A 21,124-nucleotide genomic window follows, 5' to 3' on the forward strand; every position below is an offset into this window, starting at 1 on the left:
ACTTCACTAAGATACCCATGTACCTGTCTAAATACTTCACTAAGATCAATAATATGTCAGTTTGTCACATTCAATAGATCCTGACATCCTGTGATCTTTTCAGATGAAACAACAATTTAATTGAACATGGTGGACCCTCTTGTAAACAAGTGTAATACTTAATGGTGTCGTCCAGTCATATAGTAACGGTCTTTGTATTGAGTTGTGCTTGAAATGTACTGTAATTCTGCAAACTGTTAACAAATACTTGTTAATAAGTGCTCTTACCTTCAACCTTCACAACTGCAGCTCCATGTGAGCCAATCACATGGACTTTAATATGACTTCATGTCATTAATACTCATCACTTTATTAATATGTATATCCTCTGTTGACTCCAGCTGTAAGATGAGCTACTGTAGCTATAATCAGCTAAACAGAACTGATGATGTCACTTATTATGAATACTAATGCTCTATTCAGACTGTCGGCTTCACACGTGGACTGTTTACATCAATTAAGGATCAATTCTACGTCATTGATTAATTACTCCATCTATAAAAGTAAATAAAACACATTAACGGTTCATCCGGCTGCCTCGAGCTGTTTAGGCTGAGCTGCCGACGTCATCAACCCTGAAGACCAACATCGCCGACCCAGAGTAATCTAGTGAGAGAGATGACGTCAGTAGCGTTGACCCCCCCCCCCCCCCCCCCCCCCCATTGTAATAAAGGAATGCGGAAGTGCTCATTCTATCTCAATGGGATAGTTCCAACGTGTGGAACTACAGCCCATAGAGATCAAAGCGTGTCGCCACTCTCTAACTATTCCACTCATGGCAAACGAGACAATCAGAAGCAGGCTTGAAGCGGCGTTGCCAAAAGTCTGCTTGTGTTTTTCTCTAAATTATATGTTTAAATGTTTTATTCTCTTTTTATTTACTGACAATCATCATGTTATCAAATTTGTATACATAAAACACATCAATCAAGTTTATATAAATATTAAAACACATCAGGTAACCAAGTTTATATAAATGAAATAACAACTAGTTTAATTCACAAAATAGTAGTTAAATGAGATAAACAACTATAGTTTAATTCACATAAAGAGCTAGTTTAATTCACATCCATTCATTATTAATAGTTATAAATGAAATAACGACTAGTTTAATTCACATCCATTCATTATTAGTAGGTTAATAACTAGTTTAATTCACATCCATTCATTATTAATAGTTATACATTAAATAACGACTAGTGTAATTCACATCCATTCATTATTAATAGTTATAAATTAAATAACGACTAGTTTAATTTACATCCATTCATTAGTAGTAGTTAAATAACTAGTTTAATTCACATCCATTCATTATTAGTAGTTAAATAACTAGTTTAATTCACATCCATTCATTTAAAGTTTCTTTCCATTTGAGCACCGTCGTATGACAGAAAATAGCAGATCTACAAGCCCACAACACGTCGTGGTTGCAACGCGCTGTGAGCTGGTAGATCTTGCTAATTTCATTACATTTGTGCTTCGTCGCAGGACGGTGTCGAGCGCCGAAAATAGCAGATCTACAAGACCACAACACGTCGTGGATGCAACGCGCTGTGGGTTTGTAGAACTGTTGAGCTGAGCTGAGCTTTGAGCTGCACTGTGATGCAGAATGCAGTGAAAAGTGGGTATTAACGCCATCTGGTGGTGGAATTATACTGACCGAGCTACAATTATACTTCTCCGTCCAACAGTGTTTCACCACCCTCCATTTGGTAGCGCAGATACAGCAGAATGTAGTCTCTGATGCCACCTGGTGGTGACAATCGACAACTGCAGGACTCCGTCGAATGAGCAAATTTTGAATTTCCTGTTGGAGAGCTAGCAAATTTAAGACATCCGGTTGCCTTCAGAATAAAATAATTAATAATAATTCGACAGTGCTGTGACGGGCCTAGCTAGCCAGCTAGCCGCTAGCCGCTAGCTGAGCAGCTAGCTAGTAGCTGTGTGTCTTCACTTCCGGTTTTACAAAATAAAAGCTACTGCGACGTGTCAAGTTAATTCTTCAAGTGTTTCCGCTTTCCTTTCAAAATACAACCGACCCACCGGAAACAGCCGCTCGGCTGTTAATAAAACTAAATAATAATAATAATAAAATGTATTTATTTATTTGTTTGTAGCACCTTTCATGAAATGAAATGAAATGCAGCTCAAAGTTGGAGAAAAAAGAAAAGAAAAGCAGGAATAAAACATTAAAATAATAGCAGTAAATAATACAGTGAGGACATTAATTACAATAAGTTAGCTTTAGCTATCGATAGCTTTATGCTATCTTCATGGGTATTAATACGTGTTTAAGTGTTTTATTGTTGTTCTAAAAAATAGAAGATTATTTAACACAAACTGTCGATTCAAATAAAGAAAGTTTTACAACAAATAAAGTGTCTTTTTTACGTCATGAAGACACACAGCTACTAGCTAGCTGCTCAGCTAGCGGCTAGCGGCTAGCTGGCTAGCTAGGCCCGTCACAGCACTGTCGAATTATTATTAATTATTTTATTCTGAAGGCAACCGGATGTCTTAAATTTGCTAGCTCTCCAACAGGAAATTCAAAATTTGCTCATTCGACGGAGTCCTGCAGTTGTCGGCTGTCACCACCAGGTGGCATCAGAGACTACATTCTGCTGTATCTATTCTGTGCTACCAAATGGAGGGAGTCGAAAACAGCCGATGTGTATTTCATCCGTACGACGGTGACGCGCGTCGAAAACAGCCGATGTTTAGGGTTCGTACTTCGGCTGTTTTCGACGACTGCGCAGCCGCAGTGCCGAGTCACAGAAGACTAGCTAGCCAGCTAGCCGCTAGCTCAGCAGCTAGCTAGTAGCTGTGTCTCTTCATGACGTAAAAAAGACACTTTATTTGTTGTAAAACTTTCTTTATTTGAATCGACAGTTTATGTTAAATAATCTTCTATTTTTTTAGAACAACAATAAAACACTTAAACACGTATTAATATCCATGAAGATAGATAAATTGACTAAACACAGACTTGACGGACTGACTGTAAAACACTGTTGTACGGAAGAAGTATAATGCTACCTCTGTCAGTAAAATTCCACCACCAGATGGCGTTAATACCCACTTTTCCATGCATTCTGCAACACACGCAGCTCAAAGCACTGGTTCCATATTTACGGCTCTAGCAGTGATTCTCAACCCGTTTCATTTCAAGGACCCCCGGTTTTACATGCGTTAGTCTACGGACCCCCATTTAATGGCATTTATATCTCTGAGACCCCCATTTACATTGTAATATCAATGTTCATTTAACTCTGAGAGTGTACAAATGGAACCAAATGGACCTGTCTGATTGATTGTTTGTTTATTAATTCATTGACTGATTGATGTTTGTAGAATTTACAGTACATTTTAAGCACAAACTCAATACAAAGACTGTCAACTGTGAGTGGACGACCCAATTAAGCATTACACTTGACATATTGCAGAATTACAGTAGCCTACATTTCAAGCACAACTCAAAACAAAACTGTTAACTGTGGACGACACCATAAAGCAGTGGTTCCCAAACCTTTTCATGTCAAGGACCCCCAAATAAACACCAGTAGAATTCATAGTTTTATAATTATTATCGTTATAAACTTCATAGTTAGGCAGCCTAACTATGAAGTTAGCATGCGCACTGTGCGTTAATAAAACTAAACAATAATAATAAAATGTATTTATTTATTTGTAGCACCTTTCATGAAATGAAATAAAATGCAGCTCAAAGTTGGAGAAAAAAAGAAAAGAAAAGCAGGAATAAAACATTAAAATAATAGCAGTAAATAATACAGTGAGGACATTAATAATAATAAGTTAGCCGGAAGCTATATAATTAGTATCGTTATAAACACCAGCAGCTAGAATGCATAGTTGTGTATTCTGCATGTGTCCGTGGTCACCACAAGGCGGCAAATATTTTGCGTGTATGTTCTAAATGTTAGTCATTGTTGTGGCGAAGCAACGTGTGTGTGTGTGTGTGTGTGTGTGTGTGTGTGCGTGCGTGCGTCCAAATGGACCCATATTGTATTGATCAAAGTTTGCTCGTTATCTCTTATAGAGGGTATGCACATGCATAAAGTGAATGGCAAATAGAGTGGAAAATTGAGTGACAAAGTTAATTTAAGGTTGTTTAAAGTCATTTAATGCAGTCAAATAGGACTTTTCTGTTTGGATGTATGGGCTGTCAAGGCCAGAAAGTAGTTTTTTGCCACTCAGTGGGGCAGTGGGCATTCCTGCATAACTTAAAGTTATGATGATGTCACGTGACGTGCATACCCTCTATTATCTTATTGGTCCTTGAGCTTTATCACATTCTACACATTTTATCTAGATTTACATACATAGCATCCATCTAGATGTAGATCTGTTATCTCTCTTATTAGTCCGGAAGCATTATATCACATATCTAGATGTCTCACCATACATTATCTGTTATCTCTCTTATTAGTTTCTATCTATATATAATATTAAACACATGCAAAATAACTGACTAACTAAAAATAACAAATGAACGAAAACAAATAACTATAAACCAACTAATTTAAAATATTATTCATTATTTATTTATATATTTAATATTATTTCACTATTTATTGAACTGTATACGGCAACATAGAAAGGTGAAATAGTTTGACTCAACACAGTGATTAGCATAATATGCATTGTATATCATAATATATGGTATACATTATATAATTATAATATATGTGACCAGATTTGACTGAGAGCCTGCTGCCATCGCGCAAACTCCAGCTTTTCACCAATGGAGAAAAGCTTATTTAAAAAAAACAAAGAGTTAATAGCACAGGCAGACTCGTCACATAGTAGAGCATGTCTGAAATAAGTGTCAGAGCTGAAATAGACATGTAAATATGAAATAAATGCTTAAACATGTAGCTAGGTGTAATGCTAGAGACCACAGAAGACATGTAAATATGAAATAAATGCTTAAACATGTAGCTAGGTGTAATGTTAGAGTCCACAGAAGTGAACCTTTCAAGCTTGTTTTCTCAACTTGCTGCCAGACATTACTCTATAAGCCATATCTCCAAAACTGGTAGGCCAAACTGAACAACCAATATGTCAATTTGAAGCTGGGAGTCCCTGCTTTCACATGACATGACAAAACGAAAAAAGAAAAAAAGTCCAATGGCAGTCCCTCAGTCAAATTTAGTCACATCTTAGGAATCACATGTGACATGTTTCCATTTCCTTATTATAAACCACCTGTTTATACAACATAGGGCTGGGCAATTAAAGAACCAAAATGATACAGATATTTAGAAGCAATAACCAACTTAATCTAGTAGGTTAATCAAATAACCGAGAAGCTGTTTTCTTTTTTTCTCTCCACAACAAATTGAGTCGTTGTACAAGGGTGGCTATTTTAGATTTTAGATTAAATCAAAGACTTTGTTCAGCTGTGTTGCAACCATAATATTTACAGTATAGAGCAGCGTCGCAGACCCGCCTCCCTCAAGAGAACCGGAAAATAAATAAAGTATTTATTTAAAGACATTTACGCCGCCGACAAAGCCAACTCTTGTCGTGACAAATCATGACAACAAACACAATTTTTCGGGCTGAACAAATAATTAGAAAGAAGTTGAAAACAGCAGGTTACAACACTTTTTTTGTTGTTTTTCAAGAGTTGGCTTCGTACGACGCTGATAAAAGGTCTTTAAATAAATACGTTTTGAAATGTCTATGAGGGAAAAATGCATTGGGAACTATTTCCTGGGCCTGGCGTCGTCATGAAAGGGGGGCGGGACTGCGACGCTCTATAGGCCCTGTAAAACAAAGAGTATAAAATAATCCTTCGTCTAATGTTTGAAATAAATTGTGATATATATTGATTTGACCGTATCGCCTGGCCCTGCGACACGCTTCCCTTTTTGCTTTGGCACATTGTATTAAGCTTCTCTGAGTGCGTCGGGGGTTCTTCTTCCTGCCACAAGAGGGGGTTAGAGGACACAGCACCTCTTCGGCTTCTTGCCACTAGAGCCGTTCTTCTCTTTGCTCTCCAACAGTTTCTTTTTACGAACGTCACGCATGAGATCAAAGAACACCTGGGAGAGAGGGAGAGAGAGAGAGAGAGAGAGAGAGAGAGAGAGAGAGACAGAGACAGAGACAGAGACAGAGACAGAGACAGAGAGAGAGACACACACACAGAGAGAGAGACAGAGACAGAGAGAGAGAGACTGAGCGATCATAGTCTGGCAATAGAGAAGGGCAGACACAGACAGACAGGCTGCCCAGAGAGGAGAGGCTGTGCTGTCACTGTGATGACGGAGCTATAGAGACAGAGTTACACTTCTTAACACAATGTAAAAACTACACACTGTGATGACGGAGCTATAGAGACAGAGTTACACTTCTTAACACAATGTAAAAACTACACACTGTGATGACGGAGCTATAGAGACAGAGTTACACTTCTTAACACAATGTAAAAACTACACACTGTGATGACGGAGCTATAGAGACAGAGTTACACTTCTTAACACAATGTAAAAACTACACACTGTGATGACGGAGCTATAGAGACAGAGTTACACTTCTTAACACAATGTAAAAACTACACACTGTGATGACGGAGCTATAGAGACAGAGTTACACTTCTTAACACAATGTAAAAACTACACAAATATTAGAGAGGAGTTCTTCCCAAAATTTGAAAGAAATTTCCCAGAATTCCGAAGTATGACAGAAAGGGAAAGATTTACCAGTCCTTCTGGGGGAACAGAAAGAATGTGCCGTTTGGCTGCAAAATATGTCAATTCCTGTCACAAGAAAAGGGACAACCAGTAGGACACACATACATGTTTTATTTTCTGCACCACCTGCTTTATTTTATATTATTTCTATTTATTTTTTCATATCATTGATATTATGTTATGTTGTTGTTTGTCATATCTGATTGTGCTTTGGCAACACTTGTAAAACGTCATGCCAATAAAGCCTGTTGAATTGAATTGAGAGAGAGAGAGAAAGGAGGGAGAGAGATACTTTTAGTAACCCTTTATGTCACCATTACAGCCCATTTGAAGCAGACGCTTCATCAGATCGTCATGTATTTCACACAACAGTCTTTTTTTTAAATCGTCTGTCATTATATCGTTGTGGCTTTAATTTCACACTAAACGATTGGTCGCCGACTAGGCATCAAACACACGAGTTCACCAAGACGCCATCTGGACCCCATACATATAGACTACAAAGGAGAACGGCCATAGCCGTCATCACAAACGTGATGAGGTCAGCACATTTTGGTCAAGTGGATATGGCCTAATTTAGCCCAAGGAGTGTATTTGTGTAAAACTAATGCTTGGAATGGATTTAGAATCATGAAAACCCCCTAGTTCCATATGTCACATGCTACTTAAAGAATTTGTACTTTTTTGCCTTATATAGGATGTTACATATTATGCTAATAACTCAAATTCCCACGGGAGTTGAATTTCAATCTTTTAGTAGACTCCTTTAGAAACACATTAGCATGTGCATCCCATACATTCCCTGGGGCTGGAGCACACATGGACTGGACATAATGTCATATGACATCCTCAACTTGCGACAGGAGCCGTTTCTATTGAGTGAAAGATAAACAGTGTACACTACCCAACTTTATTTTATGAAAGAAATACAAATATTTATGTCCAAATACATTCTTAAAAAATAGCCAATTTAACCCATTTTGGGCGAGAACCCCTTTTGGTGTTAGCATCATGTTATGCTTTAGCTATTGAAAAATAGCAGATCTACAAGCTCATCTACGAGACCTACGAGCTTGTAGGTCTGCTATTTTTGAAAAATCGAAGAAACACTGACATAGAAACATAGCTTTTTCAAAAAACTGTCAGGACGTAGAAAACATTTTTTTAATCAGGTCAAAATGGGTCAATGTTTAGGTGCCCACTCTTCCTGCACCCTTTTGCAATGTGAAATGCCACTGAATCTGTAGGCCTAATCCTTTTCCATTTTGATTCTGTCTCGTCATATTATGGGCCATGTGAAAAGTAATGATGCCACATCTCTTTTCAACTTGTGACAGCTGATGCTTGTACTGTGAAGACAAAAGTTTCTGAACGTCTCATCCTCCATTTTTACGCGTGCTGAAAATAGCCGATCTACCAGCTCACAGCGCGTTGCGGAGGCGAAACGTTGTGAGCTTGCAGATCAGCTATTTTTTAGCACGCTGATGCAACAGGTCGTACAGCGAAACGTAAGACAGGCTTCCCTTTTGTTTTTAGCCGAGGCGACGTACACAGTCAACACAGTCAGACACACATGGCTATTGGCTCCTCGATGCAAAATACGACTTCACGATAATAAGGGACAGTAGGTCCCTTATTATGATGATGATGTTCTGCAGCAGCACCCGCTCGCCGCTTAGCTCTGGTCCATAGCCCTAATCCAAAAATCGCGATTTCGATTCAAATTCGATTAATCGTGCAGCCCTAGTGGGAACCCCTTTTGGTGTTTTAACTCATCTTTATGTTATACTTTAGCTATTGAAAAATAGCAGATCTACAAGCTCATAGCGCGCCTCCGAGTGGCGCTCTACGAGCTTGTAGGTCTGCTATTTTTTGAAAAATCGTGAAAATGCGGCACAAATCTTTGAATATATATTCTTTCAGAAGACTTATTTTTAGATTTTTTGACGTCAGGCCTAAATGGGTTAAAGGTCGCTGTACCTAGATTTAGAGTTTAGGGTTACCTTGCCCACGTTGGCGCGCGTCTTGGCCGACGTCTCCACGTACTGGACGCCCCATTCGGCGGCTCTGCTCGTCAGGAGCAGGAGAGGAATTCCCTCCTCCTCCCCCTTCACACGCAGGATCTGCTCCCTGAGACGCGCGCACACACACACACACACACACAGGGGAGATAAAAAAGTGTCCATTAAGGTCGCTAGTAGAGAAGTAGCAAATGTGCTTTTCAAGCACCTGCCAAAAACTATGTTGGCAATAAATAAATAATGAATTTAAATCAGCCATTTATCTTCCCAGCAAACAGTAGCCCAGTATCTAAGAAAGAAAGAAAGAAAGAAAGAAAGAAAGAAAGCGAGCGGGGACGATAATCTATTTTGGTATCAAGTTAGGCATGGAGAGGGTCGCTGGTCGGGGCATAACAGTCACAGAGACTCGTAAACTGTCTGTAAAAGACATACGTTGTAACAAAGGGCATCTCTTTTGTGTACCACAAGTAGATACAATACAAACTATTACAATGTAGGAGAGGAGAAGTGATGAGACGAGAGCAGAGAAGAGAAGAGGGGAAGGGCAGGGAGCTGAGAGGAGAGCAGAGAACACATGAAACACAAGCAACCCACCCCCTCCTCCCTCAGGCAGTCAGTCCAACCCTGGGAGACGCGCACACGCACGCACGCACACGCACACGCACACGCACACAAGAGGAATTATACCACAGGTAGTTTCGAGGAAGCAATCTGATTGGTTGAAACAGCATTCTAGCCGTGGTTCAAACCAGCACCATTCCACACCTAATCAAAACAAGCAATACATGGAATCTCCTGGCGATGCGATTCACCCCTCTTCCTGATACGATGCGATTTGATGGCGATTCAATTCTGGACATTGCGATACGATACGATATCGTATTGCTATTGAAAAATAGCAGATCTACAAGCTACGAGCTTGTAGGTCTGCTATTTTTGAAAAATCAAAGAACGACTGACATAGAAACATAGCTTTTTCAGAAAACTGTCAGGATGTAGACGACATTTATAGAATCTGATCTCAGGTCAAAATGGGTTAATGCAAGTGGATGGAGGAGAAACCCGGTGCCGTCTCTATTCATATATACTCGACACAGACAAAACATGCCCGCTAACAGGCTGTGATGTTTGGTGATTCGCTAACAGGCTGTAGGCCAATTCATTCGCTGTGAAGACCTTCATCAGTTACGCCTATGAAGAACAAACTCATTGTACCCATTTAGTACAATGAGACGTAGGAAAAACAAAAGTTAGCTCTGAAAGAATATATATTCAAACATTAGTGCCGCATTTTTAAGAATTTTCAAAAATAGCAGACCTACAAGCTCGTAGCGTGCCACTCGGTGGCGCGCACCTTGGCTGGCATTGATTGCTTTACAAACACATGCCGTGCGGGAGTGTAAGCACCGCCCGGCTCATATGACTGTGAATGTGTGGCTCCAGGCAGCCCCGTAAAGACATCAAGCGCTATTCTCCCGTCACATAGCCTACTTGCCGAGCACAACAAGGAAGTGATGTGGCTCGCTCTGGTGGCGCAAAGCGTAGCTACTTTTGTGAATTCAATAGTTTTATTAGGTTAATAATAACCATCCCTGCATCCTGGGACTCATTTCTAAAAGACCATCCCTGCATCCTGGGACTCATTTCTAAAAGACCAACCCTGCATCCTGGGACCCATTTCTAAAAGACCATCCCTGCATCCTGGGAGTCATTTCTAAAAGACCATCCCTGCATCCTGGGACTCATTTCTAAAAGACCATCCCTGCATCCTGGGACTCATTTCTAAAAGACCATCCCTGCATCCTGGGACTCGGTGCGCAAATACAGATAATTCTGGGGGTCCTTGACATGAAAATGTTTGAGAACGACTGTCACAGAAACACAGGATTTTCAGAAAACCGTCAGGATTTAGAAGACATTTAGTAGAAATCCTCAGGTCTAAAGTGTGTTGTTGATCCATGATGGAACTCACCTCACCATGATCACCTCACCTCACCATGATGTAACTCACCTCATCGTACATGAACTGCAGGGTGAGTGCAGACTTCCCCACACCTCACCTCACCATGATGTAACTCACCTCATGGTACATGAACTGCAGGGTGAGTGCAGACTTCCCCACACCTCACCTCACCATGATGTAACTCACCTCAACGTACATGAACTGCAGGGTGAGTGCAGACTTCCACACACCTCACCTCACCATGATGTAACTCACCTCATCGTACATGAACTGCAGGGTGAGTGCAGACTTCCCCACACCTCACCTCACCATGATGTAACTCACCTCATCGTACATGAACTGCAGGGTGAGTGCAGACTTCCCCACACCTCCGCTGCCCACCATGATCACCTTGTGGAGAACCAGAGAGCTCTGGTTCTTGTTCTTCCCGGAGGCCATGTTGTTTCTGCTGCTCTGAGAAAATACCTTTAAAAAGTAACACATCAACAGAACAGTAAGTTCTGACACAGTTTCACAGTTTCCATGAATTAACAGAAAAATAACAAGAATCTGCAAAAGGTGCGTTTGATTTTAGCCTACCTTACTATAAGGGCTTTAAGCAACTAGTGGACTATTCAACTAGTGGACTAGTATATCCACTGTAAATCCACTACCTTGTTGGTACTAAATAAGAAAAAAATGCAAATATATTTTTTGTAGGCCTCAAGATCAGGTAGATTATAGTTATAGTCACCAATCTACACAGTTTTTAAATGTACAAATATATATATTTTTACATAATAGGTAGTTAAACAACTAGTCAACTAGCAAACTAAACAACTTGTCAACTAGTAAAAATTACTAGAAGTGAATGCCCTACCTTACAGCCCCCCCCCCCCCCTTCTGCTCTGTGAAAGACAAAGCAAAGAGAGAAATAGCCTGACTCTCATACATGATCCTCCAAAAATATATAATACAAATACAAATACAAAAAGGAAAAAACTGCCTTGTTGACTTTCTTTTTTTTGCTAGAGTTTTACTTTAAAAAGTAACAAATCAACAGAACAGTATATTCTATTAGTGGACAGGCGGTTCTGAGCAGGAGACAGTTTCCATGAATTAACAGAAAAATAACAAGAATCTGCACAAGGTGCGTTTGATTTTAGCCTACCTTACAGCCCTCCCTCGGTATCTCCTCTGTGTACTGTCAGCCCCTCGGCCTCGGCCCAGCAGGTCTCTCCTCTCCTCTCCTCTCCTCTCCTCTCCTCTCCTCTCCTCTCCTCTCCTCTCCTCTCCTCGGACGACAAGAGCCTTTGGAATCTAGGAGGAGGAAGACGCACAAACACACGCCACGGAAATGAGGATTAGTGTGGCTGACATTTTGATGGATGTAATAATAATATAATATCCAACTTTAGTGTAATGGCAACTGTAACCTCATCCAGCCACGGATTGTGATACCTGATCTAACTAGAGAACAGATGACAGTGAAGTGTCAATTTAAGCCCATTTTAATAATCAGGGCTGCACATAAGCCAGTGCGCCAGTGCGCATGCGTCGTCAAAATTAAAAATGCGCTGTCAATCAAGCGCCGGGAAGCGCTTCTGCGTACCAACAGCTGGGGCCGACCAGAATGATTATTATGGCCAGAATACTAGTAAATTCTGTGGCGAGAGCATTTCCCACCGACTGCCACTCAAAGTGGTATGACGCTTGTTGCTAGCGCCGTAGCCCTGTTTCAAACTGTTTCAAACTGTTTTCAGTCAGCCCACGTGATGTATTGTACCACCCATATTAATTTTGGGGCGTGTCATTGGACCTTTAACATTAACATTGTGGGAGAGAGCAAGGCAGTGAGAGAGAGAGAGAGAGAGAGAGAGAGAGAGAGAGAGAGGGCCAAGAGTGGCGGGGGGTTGACTGACGCCTGACGTTCAGTTGGAGCGTGGAGGCCCCCCTGAGGGTGTAGCACAGCGTTACTTAATTAGCAGGTCGTTAACTCACCTGTAGCACAGCGTTAATTAGCAGGTCGTTAACTCACCTGTAGCACAGCGTTAATTAGCAGCAGGTCGTTAACTCACCTGTAGCACAGCGTTAATTAGCAGGTCGTTAACTCACCTGTAGCACAGCGTTAATTAGCAGCAGGTCGTTAACTCACCTGTAGCACAGCGTTAATTAGCAGCAGGTCGTTAACTCACCTGTAGCACAGCGTTAATTAGCAGCAGGTCGTTAACTCACCTGTAGCACAGCGTTAATTAGCAGCAGGTCGTTAACTCACCTGTAGCACAGCGTTAATTAGCAGCAGGTCGTTAACTCACCTGTAGCACAGCGCTAATTAGCAGCAGGTCGTCGGTAGGCTTCCACCTGCCCAGGTCTTTAGTGACCTGTAACGGCTGTTTGCTCTTCTTCATTCTCTTGCTGATTGGGGGCGGAGTCACCACCATGGCTAGGGGCGGGGTCAGACCCGTGCTAGATTTGGTCACCTGACAGGAAGAGCATGATGAAGGTGGATATTAATTAACCCATTTTGGGCAGGAACCCCTTTTGATATTAGCATTATGTTATGCTTTAGCTATTGAAAAATAGCAGATCTACAAGCTCAAGCTTGTAGGTCTGCTATTTTTGAAAAATCGAAGAACGACTGACATAGAAACATAGCTTTTTCAGAAAACTGTCAGGATGTAGAAGACATTTTTAGAATCTGATCTCAGGCCTAAAGGGTTAAAAGGCATAGAACTCAACTTTGCCCTGCGTGTACAAAAACAAAACAAAAGCATAAATAGTTTTAGATTCACTGAGTTCTGTGATTAGTTTGACCTACTCCAAGGTAGGCGGGGCATGCCAAGACGTATAAGTTGACCCGAGGCTTCTTATTGGTCTGTGGTGCAGGTTAGGGTTAGACATCGTATCAATGCGCACCGCACAGCTACTGCTGTTGTCCTGAGACGTCCCCTTATCATTCACTAAACTCACCACACACACACACAGCTACTGCTGTTGTCCTGAGACGTCCCCTTATCGTTCACTAAACTCACCCCACACACACAGCTACTGCTGTTGTCCTGAGACGTCCCCTTATCGTTCACTAAACTCACCACACACACACAGCTACTGCTGTTGTCCTGAGACGTCCCCTTATCGTTCACTAAACTCACCACACACACACAGCTACTGCTGTTGTCCTGAGACGTCCCCTTATCATTCACTAAACTCACCCCACACACACACAGCTACTGCTGTTGTCCTGCAACGTCCCCTTATCATTCACTAAACTCACCCCACACACACACAGCTACTGCTGTTGTCCTGAGACGTCCCCTTATCGTTCACTAAACTCACCCCACACACACAGCTACTGCTGTTGTCCTGAGACGTCCCCTTATCGTTCACTAAACTCACCCCACACAGCTACTGCTGTTGTCCTGAGACGTCCCCTTATCATTCACTAAACTCACCCCACACACACACACAGCTACTGCTGTTGTCCTGTGACGTCCCCTTATCGTTCACTAAACTCCCCCCACACACACAGCTACTGCTGTTGTCCTGAGACGTCCCCTTATCGTTCACTAAACTCACCACACACACACACAGCTACTGCTGTTGTCCTGAGACGTCCCCTTATCATTCACTAAACTCACCCCACACACACACAGCTACTGCTGTTGTCCTGCAACGTCCCCTTATCATTCACTAAACTCACCCCACACACACACAGCTACTGCTGTTGTCCTGCAACGTCCCCTTATCGTTCACTAAACTCACCCCACACACACAGCTACTGCTGTTGTCCTGTGACGTCCCCTTATCATTCACTAAACTCACCCCACACACACAGCTACTGCTGTTGTCCTGTGACGTCCCCTTATCGTTCACTAAACTCACCCCACACACACACAGCTACTGCTGTTGTCCTGCAACGTCCCCTTATCGTTCACTAAACTCCCCCCACACACACAGCTACTGCTGTTGTCCTGTGACGTCCCCTTATCGTTCACTAAACTCCCCCCACACACACAGCTACTGCTGTTGTCCTGTGACGTCCCCTTATCATTCACTAAACTCACCCCACACACGCAGCTACTGCTGTTGTCCTGAGACGTCCCCTTATCGTTCACTAAACTCACCCCACACACACACAGCTACTGCTGTTGTCCTGCGACGTCCCCTTATCATTCACTAAACTCACCCCACACACACACAGCTACTGCTGTTGTCCTGCGACGTCCCCTTATCATTCACTAAACTCACCCCACACACACAGCTACTGCTGTTGTCCTGAGACGTCCCCTTATCGTTCACTAAACTCACCCCACACACACAGCTACTGCTGTTGTCCTGAGACGTCCCCTTATCGTTCACTAAACTCACCCCACACACACAGCTACTGCTGTTGTCCTGAGACGTCCCCTTATCATTCACTAAACTCACCCCACACACACACACACACAGCTACTGCTGTTGTCCTTGGCTCTAACCTCCCCTGAGCAGCCGATTGGCTCGTACCTTTTGTTTGGACGAGAGGTCACCGCCCCCAGAGCAACGGATTGGCTGATCGATGACGGGCGGTCCTTTCACTCTGCTGGAGGACTTGACCAGGCTGCTCTCCACTAGGCTGATTGACCTGGGGAACAATGACAGCTGTCAATCATCACTACTGTACAACTAGGTTGATTGACCTGGGGAAAAATGACAGCTGTCAATCACCACTACTGTACAACTAGGCTGATTGACCTGGGGAACAATGACAGCTGTCAATCACCACTACTGTACAACTAGGTTGATTGACCTGGGGAACAATGACAGCTGTCAATCATCACTACTGTACAACTAGGTTGATTGACCTGGGGAACAATGACAGCTGTCAATCACCACTACTGTACAACTAGGTTGATGGACCTGGGGAACAATGACAGCTGTCAATCACCACTACTGTACAACTAGGTTGATTGACCTGGGGAACAATGACAGCTGTCAATCACCACTACTGTACAACTAGGTTGATGGACCTGGGGAACAATGACAGCTGTCAATCATCACTACTGTACAACTAGGTTGATGGACCTGGGGAACAATGACAGCTGTCAATCACCACTACTGTACAACTAGGTTCCATAACACCTCAACAGTGCCACAGGCTGATCACCTCCATGCCACGCCCCCATTGATGAAATGATTTGTTCAAAAGTAGCCCAGACCACATATTAACTGCATACATTAACCCATTTAGGCCTGACCTCGAAATTTAAAGAAATTATTCTAAATCCTCCAGTTTTCTGAAATAAATATTTTCACGATTTTTCAAAAATACCAGACCTACAAGGTCGGTGGCGCGCTATGAGCTTGTAGATCTGCTATTTTTCATAGCTAAAGCATAACATAATGTTTAAAACACCAAAAGACCAAAGACCAAAAATCATCATAGATTAAAATAAAAAAATGTTTTAAATACTAATTGAGAATATAAGAAAGTTTCATTTTTTTTTAATTATATTATTATGGAAGAAAATTAACTTTTACACAATATTCTAATTCATTGAGATGGACCTGTAGGTACGAGATGATAAGTGTTGTTATTGTTTATTGTCATAGGAAATAATCGCAGAGATCTAAATTTATCTGGATGGTCCTCCCGTCAAACACTAGGATGTGGAGCATAACTTTAACCGTCTATAGAGGGTATGCACTGCAGGCGACATCATCATCCTACCCAGAAGTAATGCGGGAACTGAGTGGCAAAAAACGACTTTCTTGTATATACATATATTCTTTCACTGTGAACGTTTTTAACTCAAATCTTTGCTTCTGGGGGGTCCCTGGAACAACAGGTCTCAGTGAGTTAATAATGAACTCCAACCTGGAGGAACTCCTGCGTTTGGGAACGACAACTCCTCCTCCTCCTCCGCAGAACGCCTGTCCCGACGTCCTCTTCACCTCCTTTATCACCAGCGAATCCTCATCCTCCGAGCGGCTCTGAGCCCCGCCCACCGATGCACCTGCCTGCATCTAGACAATGTGATAGGCAGAGAGAAATGTCAGTCATATCGGCCCCGCCCACCTGCCTGCATCTAGACAATGTGATAGGCAGAGAGAAATGTCAGTCATATCGGCCCCGTGTCCCCTAGGGTAGGTACCCTCACAAAAAACATGCAGTAATCATGGTCACTAAACTGCCTCCCCCTGGCCAGCCGGGGCGCCTGATGGAGGGGAAAGGAACTGGTTGGAATAACGTGTTCCTTCCACGCGCTACGTCCAACCAGGGAAACTTCCCCCTGTCAGGTGTAAAGGAGCAACTTGGACACTCGGCATGAAGGAAGCATGAGTTCAAGTCCGTTGCTCTCCCCTTGTCCCCCATATATGGGGACTAGGTTGGTCTCCCCTTGTCCCCCATATATGGGGACTAGGTTGGTCTCCCCTTGTCCCCCATATATGGGGACTAGGTTGGTGGAGGGTGTGTAGAGCCCAGGATCACATTAGATGATTTGCACAGGGGTGAAAAATGGGTTACAAAATCGTGGGATAAAAATTATATAAAAAAGAAAAGCCATATATATAATATAATATTGGTATCGGAATGGTCTCAAAATTATACAGATTATTGAATCGGTTTTCACCAGCCAAAAATAAATACATTTCATTTGTGTACTCCTCTCATTCAGTTGTGAAAACAGACAAGAGAATAGGCTATTTATTGATTGATTGATTGAATACTTTATCAACAGGCTTTGAACCAATAAGCCCCTATAGGGCCTATAGGCTTCTTTCCATGGTGGTCCTCTGTATAATATCAGAATGGGTCAGAATCGGTATGGGCAAGTATGACCCTGCAGTCTGCAGATGATCGGAGATCGGATATCGGTCATAATTTCATAATCGTGACCCCTAATAGAAAAAGCACTGACGAAGGTCTGAGGACCGAAACGTTTGCTTTTTAATTGCACCATGAGCACAGAGCACCATGAGCACAGAGCATGATAAAATAAAAGAAAATATATTTTTCTAAGTCTCAGTCTAAGGAGTTTTACTTCCTTTTCTATACGGCGAGCGAGTCTTTTCCTGTCAAAGTTTCCCTTATGTTTTTGAGACCACCGCTACCGTAGTTAAGTTTGAAGGGAAAAAAAAAAAAAAGGACGAAGAAAGGCGCAACAGTTTTCTCAGTGCTTCCCTAATAGAAATAGAAATGCCATGAAATGGGGGTCCGTAGACTAATTCATGTCAAACTGGGGGTCCTTGAAATTAAACGGGTTGAGAATCACTGCTAGAGCCGTAAAAATATTCTCTTATGGGGGTCCCTGGCATATCTTTTCAAATGGGGGTCCTTGACATGACAAGTTTGGGGACGACTTTTTTGCAGAAGCTAACCCCACCACCCCACCCCCACACACACACACACACACACACACACACACACACACACACACACACACACACACACACACACACACACACACACACACACACACACACACACACACACACACACACACACACACACACACACACACACACACACACACACACACACACACACACACACACACACACACACACACACACACACACACACACACACACACACACCACAGCACAGGTAAAAGTAGAAAATAATAATAATTGGTACAAAGTTAGATGTGTGTGATGTCACAGTTCTCTGTGTTGAATTGACAGTCACGTCATTATCATGTAAACCAGTGGTCCTTCAGGGGGTTCCAGGTGGTCCCCAGCTAAATGATGGAGAGTTGGTAACCAAATGGACCTCGAGTTAAATTATTGTTAAAGGTATATTCAGTGATTTCACTTAATTCAAATATCACTTATTTTTTTGTTTTGTTGTGATAATCCTCCCTACTATAGAGTGTGCTGGCCATATAAGGAGTTCCTCCCTGTCCCCAGTTAACCCCTGGGGGTCAAAAAACCTTAGGTTTCGTTTTTGACTCTCTATCCTGATTGGACGAAAGGCTGGGTCCCACAGCCAAAAACGAAACCTAAGGTTTTTTGAGTGAAATCACTGAATATACCTTTAAACATCTGCATTACTTACTTTACAAGAAGTCAATTAGAGAATGTAGAAGAATTGTTATTTTTATTTTGATCTCTCCTAATGGTACCAACACCATGTTATCTCTCCTAATGGTACCAACATCATGTTATCTCTCCTAATGGTACCAACACCATGTTATCTCTCCTAATGGTACCAACACCATGTTATCTCTCCTAATGGTACCAACACCATGTTATCTCTCCTAATGGTACCAACACCATGTTATCTCTCCTAGTGGTACCAACACCATGTTATCTCTCCTAGTGGTACCAACACCATGTTATCTCTCCTAGTGGTACCAACACCATGTTATCTCTCCTAGTGGTACCAACACCATGTTATCTCTCCTAATGGTACCAACACCATGTTATCTCTCCTAATGGTACCAACACCATGTTATCTCTCCTAATGGTACCAACACCATGTTATCTCTCCTAATGGTACCAACATCATGTTATCTCTCCTAATGGTACCAACACCATGTTATCTCTCCTAATGGTACCAACATCATGTTATCTCTCCTAATGGTACCAACACCATGTTATCTCTCCTAAATGGTACCAACATCATGTTATCTCTCCTAATGGTACCAACACCATGTTATCTCTCCTAATGGTACCTACTACCAACACCATGTTATCTCTCCTAATGGTACCAACATCATGTTATCTCTCCTAATGGTACCAACATCATGTTATCTCTCCTAATGATACCAACATCATGTTATCTCTCCTAATGGTACCTACTACCAACACCATGTTATCTCTCCTAATGGTACCAACATCATGTTATCTCTCCTAATGGTACCAACACCATGTTATCTCTCCTAATGGTACCAACATCATGTTATCTCTCCTAATGGTACCAACACCATGTTATCTCTCCTAATGGTACCAACATCATGTTATCTCTCCTAATGGTACCAACACCATGTTATCTCTCCTAATGGTACCTACTACCAACACCATGTTATCTCTCCTAATGGTACCAACACCATGTTATCTCCTAATGGTACCAACACCATGTTATCTCTCCTAATGGTACCAACATCAATATAATTGTGGACAAAATCTAATCCAACGATAACAAAATATTCTTTAGTTTTGGGTCTGAGAGGCTAAATGTCATCAGATGGTGGTCCGTGGCTCAAATGCCAAAGAGTAAATAAATGGACCAGTGATATAAACAAAATCCGTTTAAACTAAAAGCCTTTGCTTACGTCATAATGTTTATGTTTATTTATTTGATATGGACATAACAATCACATTGCTCATTGCACAACTTGTAGATGCATCGTTTACAGTGCATACGATGCATCTACAAGTAATAACAACAACACGGCCTTAATGCTAATGTTAGGCCATCTAGCGACACATTCTGGCATCAACAACACTTGAAACAACATGAACAATAAGACGTTAATGGTAGAATAATAATAGAATGTTTACCATACATACTGTAATATGAATTATAGTGTTGTTGAAACTCCACTACAGAGGTGTGTTTGCTGCTAGCTGGTTATCCTGTTAGCTGGTTAGCATGATGCTAACATCATTCCAGTGGGAGAATGTTTTAGTTTTAGGTAAAAACTCACCTTTTAGTTCGTCTCCTGTTTATTCCGTTCTGTTATATCCTGTTTATATCCTTCGCTATGAAATGGTATGAATTAAATAGCGCTGCTAATCATATAATATATACAAACAGGCGTCGTTAGTTCGTTTGCTTAGCAACATACATACTGTGTGTACAAACAGCTAGCAACAAATATCTGTCTGAGAGTGGAGCCTGCCTGGCAAATGACATGGGGGGTCCTTTTTGTGGGCTTGGCCGAAAGTGGGCGTTACCAAAAGGTGGGCGTGGCCATGGCCGCCAGAAGTCTGTCAGATTTTGACAGCTTCAAATTAGTGTTAAACATAATATAACCCAATTGACTCCAGTCCTCTCTGTTTAATATATCTATAATGAAACTATATAAACTATGCATATACCATGAAGTGCTATGACTACTAGCTCTGGTCCATAGCTCTAATGCGTTTCATTTAGAGCTATGTTACTCTAAACTTCCCCGCTCGCATGAATGCAGACCAGCCTCTACTCTTTGGCGTAAATAAAAAGAACGTTTTTGCTACACATAAAAACAAAGGCGAGTTGTGTCATTAGAAAGCCTACTTTGGTAATTGGTTCTAGTTCTAGTGAACAGAAATAATAAATAAATAGACTTGGTAACCTAACTGTAGGGAGTGCAAACACATTAAAGAACCTGGGGGTTATCATCTATGAAAAGGCAACACAATGAGCAGAAAATAAAAATGAACCATGTAAATACAACAAATTGAGCAGAGCACTGCAGGGAGTTGAACCCCATTCC

The 21,124-nt window shown here is 41.8% G+C and overlaps 1 protein-coding gene across 1 annotated transcript; it reads right to left on the bottom strand.

The window, feature by feature from the left end:
- Nucleotides 1-6,002: 6,002 nt before the first annotated feature.
- Nucleotides 6,003-20,457, bottom strand: LOC310878474 (ras-related protein O-RAL-like; the record flags this gene model as incomplete). Its single annotated transcript, XM_083792802.1, has 7 exons — nt 20,351-20,457; nt 16,573-16,721; nt 15,222-15,339; nt 11,064-11,204; nt 10,788-10,819; nt 8,759-8,885; nt 6,003-6,107 (listed from the first exon to the last, which is right to left on the bottom strand). The coding sequence occupies exons 2-7, from the start codon at nt 16,719-16,721 to the stop codon at nt 6,003-6,005; spliced, it is 672 nt and encodes a 223-aa protein (XP_083648928.1). The 5' UTR covers nt 20,351-20,457.
- Nucleotides 20,458-21,124: the final 667 nt, after the last annotated feature.

Source organism: Protomyctophum parallelum (genome assembly GCF_964188405.1).
Source record: "Protomyctophum parallelum genome assembly, chromosome: 20".
Classification (NCBI taxonomy): Eukaryota; Metazoa; Chordata; class Actinopteri; order Myctophiformes; family Myctophidae; genus Protomyctophum; species Protomyctophum parallelum.